Source organism: Sinocyclocheilus rhinocerous, unplaced genomic scaffold, assembly GCF_001515625.1.
Source record: "Sinocyclocheilus rhinocerous isolate Xijiao unplaced genomic scaffold, SAMN03320098_v1.1 scaffold2212, whole genome shotgun sequence".
NCBI classification, from domain to species: Eukaryota; Metazoa; Chordata; class Actinopteri; order Cypriniformes; family Cyprinidae; genus Sinocyclocheilus; species Sinocyclocheilus rhinocerous.
This window is the reverse complement of record NW_015632713.1, coordinates 113,387-122,255: the sequence shown is the minus strand read 5'-3', so window position 1 is coordinate 122,255 and position 8,869 is coordinate 113,387. Positions and strand designations below refer to the sequence as shown.

The following is an 8,869-nucleotide window of genomic DNA, read 5'->3' as shown; positions in this document are numbered from 1 at the left end:
GCTATGCAACACATTCAACAACAACTACAATCACCGGCTTATCAGACAGGTATACAACATGAATCAGTCCTGTTAATACTATAGCTAATATTACAACAACAGCACTGTTTCTGTGAAACATGGCAAATCCAATGTCACTCATGTGTGGAACAGAATCAAAATATCGACGTGCGTTTTCAGGCCTTCCCCACTCTCTGTAACGTCTCTCCAGCATTAACGCCGGTCGTAGCTCGTGCCTGATCGTAACCCTTCTTATTCCAGTCATAGTTTTCTGACCTTTTCCTTTTGGTAACATTTCAGTCATCTCTCTAGAAACCTCCCGCCGCTTGTTTACTTTCTCTTCTCCCAATCACGAGTATACATATACACGCCCTCTGTTGCTGATTGGCTACAAGACTGCTGTGGTGCTCGGCCTTATCGGTCCGATCCCCATTGTTTTTCCCGATTTACACAGCTTACAAAGTACACACTTGCATTACTTGAGTGAAAGTACAGATACTGCGTCTCAAATATTACTCCATTACAAGTGAAAGTTGTGAAGACTCATTTTTACTCAAGTTCAAGTAAAAGTACCAAAAGTAAATTTCCCTTATGTCAATGCACTGTTCTATTATTGTTGTATGTAAACTTGCAATACCCTCTTGAAGCAACAAAATGTAGTGGGGTGAAAAGTATGATATGTCTTTCAAATGTAGTGAAAAAGACAAGATTTCAGAAAAAATAATACTCACGTGAAGTAGGCTACAGATACTCAAAAAGCACATCTCTGTACAATACTTTAGCAAATGTACTTTGTTACTGTCCACCTCTGGCTAGGGCTATGTACAATTTTTTTTCAGCACACAAACAGAACAAAATGCAAGCTCCAGCCAAGGAAATTCTGAAATGAATGTATTCATCATAATCATTTACTATGCACAAAATGGTTGTACAAAAACAGATGCCACCCAAATACCCACTTAACCTTTCCAATCTTAAGAGGGGCGACGATTACCGCTGTTTTCCCATCTCTCTCCTCTTCATTTGTTTTAATCTCTCAGCTTCATTTACGTTTATCAGTTACAAATGAGAACACCTCATCTAAGGAAAGTGCAATCCTGTCCTCAGTAAAAAGGTCAAACAAACAGTCAATATAGAGGAAAAAGGGCTCGCTATACAAGAAAACACTGAACTTTAGAGTGACTTGTCCACTAAATACAATACTGTCTGGAGTGGTATGTCAGAGAATGAATCTCAAAATCAGAGCAGAGCATTCTGGGATGTCTGTGTAGATGTTATGGTTAAAAAAAAAAAAGTATAGCTACTGTTTGCACACCCCATTCAGGGATCTTGATGAGAGTGTATTTGGGATTGAAGTGACTGAAGATAAAGCCCCATTATACAAAACCACACTAGGTAGTGCACTAAAACGGTCCTCGACCACCAAAGCAACAACAAAAGCCCCCACCGGATAAAACCCACTGCTGAACTTTTACGTTTCATCTTTTAATTAGCTTCCAAAAATATCCCCAAAGTCTGGAGATTACAATTAGCATTGCAGTTTGAACTGTTAAAACCATGTGACAAATAAAAGTCAAACAATACGAATTAAAACATTTCATTCTATCTAATCTGCATGCAAAGCAATTAGTAACCCCACCGCTACGGTGGTCCGAAAAAGAGGCGTTTTGGAGAGGAGACTGACACGGTAAATGTCTCCTTCACGGTTTTAAATTGTGCCTGCGTGACAAATTGTACAACCCTGGCATAACAAGAAGAAAAAAACAAACAATTGTGCGTAGTCACTTGGTAGTTTTAACTTCAGAAATGTATGTCAAATACATGGCACTTAACACTAGAATTATCTTTAAAACTGTACAGAGTGAAGGACTACAGGTTATATGGGGTGTGGCGTCTGCTCACCTCCATTTTATTTTATTACGCAGGATTTATCTCCTCAAATGAGCTCAAAGAAAGGAGAAAAAAAACACATCCCGAACCCTTCGTTCAAGCACAAAGAGCAAAAGTAAAGCAGCTCTCAGTGAGTGTCATGTCAAAGGACTGGCCAGACAGCATGGCTTTAACTCTTCAACAAATAGATGACGTGAAAAACATCAGGTCTGCTGGGACATTCAGACCTGATAAAGCAGCTTCCCCTAAAGATGCGTCCACTCGCTCAACTCTCTGCCAGTGATTGTCGCTAGAGAGTGGAACACTTGACAAGGTAGGTGACGAAACAAATCAACAAAACACTGTATAAGAAAAACGAAAATAAATGCTGTGTAAAATGTTGCATTCAGGTCGGCATCCGTTGAAGGACACTGACAGGAACCGTTTGCCGACTAAGTGCTTAACTCATTACAAAAAAAAAACATGCAAAGGTTCATGTACATAAAGTTCGAAACTAAAAACATCTCGCACATCTACTATCAAAGAGAGATGACGGAAAAGACAACATATTATTGGTCAGCTAGAGTCACTTCTGAGTGTCAAAACTAAAGCAAAAAATGAAGGTTTGATGTTAACAAATGAACATTATGTGTACCCTGTAAACCAATGATTTGGCTGCCCATGTAAACTCTCAGAAGTAGCATGGTAAGGACAGAATGTTACAGGATCAAATTAAATCTGCTTCAAACCCAGTAGAGTTTAGCACAGGGATCAGCCAACCTGCCTCTCTGAAGGTCTTGTTTCATCACACACATACTCGGATGGCCCAACAGCATCAGATCCATAAAAAAAATAACAGGGTCATCTTGGCAACACATGAACCATCATGAAGGACTGCAGATGCACATGAGAACTCAGAGGGTATACGCGTGTGTGTGTGTGTGGGTGCTTATTTCTGCAGAGGATTCATCCAGCCTTTGCATTACACCACACACACACACACAAAACAAACAATTTGCAGTTGTATTACAGTATAAGAGTGTGTGTCCTGAGCAGTCTAATGAGGAATGCTCCAAAACGCTTCAAACAAAACAGATGAGTCAACTCTGATAAGGCCTGCAAGACGACACGAATAGAAGTATATATATATATATATATATATATATAAAACCTAAAAAGTGATTCATCCTACAAGTAGTCCTGGAGTGACGCACACATTCACAAACACACTGACACATCAACACACGTCTGTAGCCATGTAATGCACTTCCACTGATGGCTTGAGTGTGCGCGCTTGGGTGGGTTATGGGATGTATGTCTATGTATGAATATGTGTGTAGAGGTATCAGAGGGCATGAGCGCAGATGGACGTGTGTGTGTTCCCGTATGTCAGTATGGACACGAGTACGTGTGTGTTCACGAACATCCCTGTTTACAGTAACAAGTTTCTGTTCATAAGCAGCAAACGTTCAGTCCTAGTGTATGCGGCGTGAGGTGTGTGTTCACTCGCTGTCTGACAGGGTCTCGTATTGAGAGCACAGCAGAGGTTTGGGTTCTTCCTCCCAGGTGCGGGGTTGGGTCTGGCCCTGTGGAGGCGCCGATGTGCCCTGCTGCGTTGGGGAAGGTGAGGGTCCTGACATCATCCCGCTGGGGAGACGCATCTGCATGGTCAGGGGGTTACAGGGGAATGGAGTGGGGCCTACGAGGAGGAACCAGAAAAAAATGTCATATATAAATACATAAAATGTGCAGTACCATTCGGTAGGACTTTGTAACATTTCTAAAAGAAGTCTCTTATGCTCACCAAGGCTGCATTTATTTGATCAGAAATACAGTAAAAAAGTCATTTTTTGAAATACTGCAATTTAAAATAGCTTTTCTATTTAAATGTATTTTAAAATATAATTTATTCCTTTGATGACAAAGCTGAATTTACATGATCCTTCACAAATCATTCTAATATGCTGATTTGATGCTGAAGAAATATTTCTGATTTTAATCAATGTTGAAAACTGTTGAGCTGCTTGATATTTTTGTAGAAAACCCTGATAAATTTCTTTTCAGGATTCTTTGATGAATAGATGAATAGTCACTTTTGATCAATTTATTGCAACCTTTCTTTCCCTCGCTCAAAAACAAAAAATAAAAATCTTAACATGAATTTAACATACATTAACCCAAATTTATTATATAATGATTTGAAATATTAGGTGAAATTGATTCAGTCATTTTAGTTGGCAGATGTTGCTAATATTTAACAAGTTTCTCACCCCTATTGTGATTGTGTGCGTGCACGTGTGTACCTGTAGATGAGGGTCTGTCCTCCCACACTCTGTTGGTGAGTGGGGTGTGACGGTTACAGTCTCCCTCAGAGTGGACAGAGGACACAGATGAAGGTCTCTCTCCTCCAGACAGACCAGGACCAGGAGACTTAGTCTTGCGACCATTAGAGCGCCCTCCTTTGGATTTAACTGAATTCAAACACAGGACACAAATCAGAGATAGTCAGACAAACAAATATAAAGATATCTGAATGTTTCCAAAATAATTCTCAGCTGGTGGAACATAACTCAAAAACAGGTCATAGGTCTGTTCTTCTGACCAGTGAAAAAAAAGTATGCAAATGCAACTAATAAATAAGAGAGGCCATGCTTCTTTTGTTGTAGACATGAAAGGAACGAAACGGTGCATATTTACCAGTCACTTGGTAAAAATTAGAAAAAAATGGGGTGGTGCCAAAATGAACAGGTTGAGTCCTCAAAAAATAAAAGTATGCAAGATAAGAAAACACAACTGCATTAAATACAGGCTCATCATGTAACAATTTATTATCACATGCTGTTACTAATTTACATGTGAGCACATTTGGTCCAAAAAATGGAGCCAAAACCTGACACATGCAGCCATGAAGGTAGCTGCATTATAAAGGGTTTATTTGGCGCACCTGGCAAGGAGTAGGGGTCTTCAGAACGCCCATCCGCTGAAGCTGGCGGCCCGACAGCAGCTGGCACGCCAACACTCATCGAGTTGACAGAGTTGGACGGTGAGCGATCGTCCATCTGTTCATCATACTTTCCCATGAGGGCTTTCCTGATGATGGCCTCCAGACCTATAGTATTACCGCTGGCCTCTGGTGCCGGGTGACTGCGCACGCTCACGGGTCCTAAAACAGATGTTACAGTGGTTGTGTTAAAGAAACAGGAGTGTGTGAAGTTATTTGGCAAGCTTTCCTTAAGACAGAGGACAGTAGTATAAAATGAACTGCTGTTGAGGAGAAAAGACCACAAGTGGAGGAGCTGCTCACCTGCATTTGTAGAGGCGGGCATGTTAAAGATTTCTGTCCCAGGTTGGCCCTGGTCTAAAACAGAGACAGGAAAAGATAAGTTTGAGCCGTTTAGCCATCAACAATAACATACATATTAATGTCAGTTAAAACCCAACAGATTCAGTCCCATTAACTCACTGAATTCAGCCTCTGTGCCGACCACCATCTTCTTAATCATTTCCTTCTTGCTCTTGACAATAGCGGAGTTGCTCTCAGTCAGTTTACTGAAGAAGGCTGGTGGTTGGGAGCTACTAGCTGGTGAACGAGATCCCATACTGAGACACAAAAGCAGAGAATGAGTAATGAAAATACAGGATGAAAGATGATGTCCAATTAGTGAATGAATCCTTCTATTGAGTCAAATAGTTAATGATTCGTTAAAGAATGGAGCCTTTTCACAGACTGTGATGACGTGCTTCCAGAGCTATTAAAAATCAAATTGAAATGCAAAAATTATAATTGTAGTTTTCTGTCCACCACTATGGAAGTTCACCCAATCATGACGACTTCCATCTCTGAGAACCAAGGGAATGTGAAAAGGGTCCATTGCATAGAATCAGTCTGAATCGTTGTTTGAACCAATCCACTCTAATGAGACTGACTCCCATCACTATTGTGTGAATGCATCTGTTCGTATGTTATATACCCCTGCTCTGCTTGTTCATTAGGGTAGGCAGCTCCTGGTGTCTCCGGCTCCGAAATGGCCCCTGGTGGTGAAACAGGTTCAATCCCATCAGCAGCCAGACTCACTGGAGAGGCCTTACTCTGAGGAGGAGACCTGTCTCTCCCTCTCTCCCTCTCAGCAGCAGCGCCTTCTGGGGTGTAGCGGGCGTTGGGGTCTGTGGGGGTCTGGGCTTGGGGGGCGCTGGGAGGACGAGTGAGATCCAGCACAGGGGAGCTGTGATATCCAAACACAGGCTGTAGAGATGATTGACCCCCTATCTGGCCTTGCTGCGACTGGAGCGTGTAGTCTTTAGTGATCACCTCCTGAAAAGAGAAAACATCCATTTGGTGATGTGCAAGCAGGAGACAAGTACACATATTTATATTTAGAATAGTTACTTTTTTTTTACCTTTGTAAAAGGTCAGATTGATCAAATTATTTTAAAAATGATTTTAATTGCGACAGCCATAACAGATTGTTTCATTTAATTGTCTAGAATTTGCTGGGCATTTTTGGTTATTTTTGTGGCACTTACACTGATGTGCTGGGCGAGAGTGACCACTCTCTGAGAGCCTTTGACAGCAGAAGGCGGCTGCTGACCTGGAGAAAGTCTGTCCTCAGACCCGTACAGCTGTTCTAGTGCCTTTTGGTGAGCTGCAGAGAGGACAGGGAAGCACACATAGACAGGAAGAGAAGACATGAAAGTGCGGTTGAGTATGATGTGGCAGAAGGCTCTGGATTACAGTGAGGGTAAGAGCAGAGACGGGTGTGTAAGCGGTGCGGTCACATACAGGCTCTGGGATTACAGTACTCAATGGCTTGCTCACACGTGTGTTCAGAGATCAAGCCAACATTATGGAGGCATCTGACTGTAGCGAAGTGTAAGCACTGTGCTGATTAGCAGAAATGCTTTGAACAAAAACACAACAATAAAACAGAAGCAAAATGCGTGTTTAAAATGAGCTGTGAAGGTAGGAGAGGTGGATATATCTGCTTTATTACCAGGCCTAAGAACCAGGGATATTTTCCTTTTTCTGCAGCTGTACATTGGATTTTCCCCACTATTTTCACACTAGCCATTATTATCTTTACAACAGAATAAAGTATATATTGACACGACAGAAACTGAGGCTGATATATATATATATATATATATATATAGGGTGACCAGACATCTCGTTTTTCCCAGGACAGTCCCGTATTTCAGCTCTATTTTTAATGTCCCGACTTATTTTGAAAAAATCAAGTTTTCACCCACCTGTTTATGTTCACTTAAGCCATAACCGACTGCATTTACGTGAGATACTCCACACGATGGACATTTTGACAGCTGTGTGTATTTGACAATTCAGGCACAAGGAGAACTGATCGCAGAACTGGGATTGTGCGGCCGAGAGAGCATTTCTGTTGTGTGTCCTTCAGCATGATTCCGCGTATCCCGGCCTCACTTACTGCAAGTTATTCAATAACGAATTGTGATTGGATGGTAATTTTGTTCCTTGACAAGCTTAGTTACCTTTGATTAGGCTGTTCTCGCATGACAGAACATCAACATCACTATCACTATCACTACTACTACCACTACCAGCTCTGATCACCCAGTTGTAAAGAAATTTTGAAATACGGGACAAAACCAGATATGTGTCAGTATAGTACATTGATTCGGTCTTAAAGGGATAGCAGCCTAATTAAATGCCTGTCTGTCTCAATGTTAATCAAACAACAAAAGATGTTAAATAAATGCATCCGTCTGTGTGCATTGAATTTATTTAATACACGAGTTTCACAATTTGAGTTGAATTGCTGAAATAAATGAACTTTTCCACGACATTCTAATTTATTGAGATGCACCTGTATATATATATATAATCAACAAAAGCAATAATATTTACATTGACAACTCATGGATTCAATTTAAATGAATAGAAAAATCTTAAAAGACTTCAGGCACATCCAAGAACAACATTGGTTAAATGCAGTGATGTGAATCATGAGGAATTATTTATTCTAATCCCACATAATGGTTTCAGACACTTGACAAGTTTCATTATTTTTAAAGAAGCTCCCCCTCATAAATATGGTCCTAACAACATACACTACCTTTCAAATGTTTGGGCTTAGTAATATTTTTTTTATGTTTTCAAAAGAAGTCTCTTATGCTCACCACAGCTGCATTTATTGCGATAAAAAATATAGTAAAACTGTTACATTATGGAATATTATTACAATTTAAAACATCTGCTTTCTATTATATTTTTTATACATTTTAAATTTTTATATATATATATATATATATATATATATGTGTGTGTGTACGTATATGTATGTGTGTATGTGTATATATATATATATATATTGTTCATTGTTAGTTCATGTAAACTAATGCATCAAACTAAATGAGACCTTATTGTGAACTGTTGTTGTTTTTGTTTTATTCCTGTGATGACAAAGCTGAATTTTTAGCAGCCATTACTCTAATCCTTCCACCATATCCTTCAGAAATAATTCTAATATGCTGATTTGGCGCTCAAGAAATATTTCTTACCACAGACAGTTGTGCTGCTTAATATTTTGTGGATAGTGTTTTTTTTTAAATCTTTGATGAACAGACAGTTCAGAAGAACTGAATTTATTTGAAACAAATCTCTGGTAACACTATAAATGACTTCTCAATCTCACTCACTTCAAACTTTTGAACAGTAGTGTAAAAGCAAGACTCATGTGTTTGATACTAGTAAGATTTTAGTCTTTTGGCTGTAGATTAGGGCTGCACGATAAATCGCATGCGATATTTAACGCGCATCTTGTCAGAAAGCCGGTTCTGTAATCAGCGGTAAATCTCCATCACCTGCGGGCTTTCACGTTGAGCAGCATTAACTACACAGAGCCGTTGTTCTCTGACGAGCTGCGCAAAAAATCGCGCGAATATGAACGTGGTTTTGCGCAGCTCGTCAGTGAACAACGGATCTGTGTAGTTAATGCTGCTCAATGTGAAAGCACGCACGTGATAC

General features: G+C 40.1%; 1 protein-coding gene across 1 annotated transcript in view; it reads right to left on the bottom strand.

The window, feature by feature from the left end:
- Positions 1 to 916: 916 nt before the first annotated feature.
- The window catches only part of LOC107742750 (nuclear receptor corepressor 2-like), a 110,415-nt gene continuing 102,462 nt past the window's right edge, over positions 917 to 8,869 (bottom strand). The window contains exons 38-44 of the mRNA XM_016555787.1: positions 6,394 to 6,521; positions 5,841 to 6,181; positions 5,333 to 5,469; positions 5,174 to 5,227; positions 4,814 to 5,032; positions 4,173 to 4,340; positions 917 to 3,568 (exon numbers count right to left, since the gene is read on the bottom strand). Coding sequence (XP_016411273.1) covers positions 3,372 to 3,568; positions 4,173 to 4,340; positions 4,814 to 5,032; positions 5,174 to 5,227; positions 5,333 to 5,469; positions 5,841 to 6,181; positions 6,394 to 6,521 — 1,244 coding nt within the window. The 3' untranslated portion in view covers positions 917 to 3,371. The remainder of the gene's footprint in view (positions 3,569 to 4,172; positions 4,341 to 4,813; positions 5,033 to 5,173; positions 5,228 to 5,332; positions 5,470 to 5,840; positions 6,182 to 6,393; positions 6,522 to 8,869) is intronic.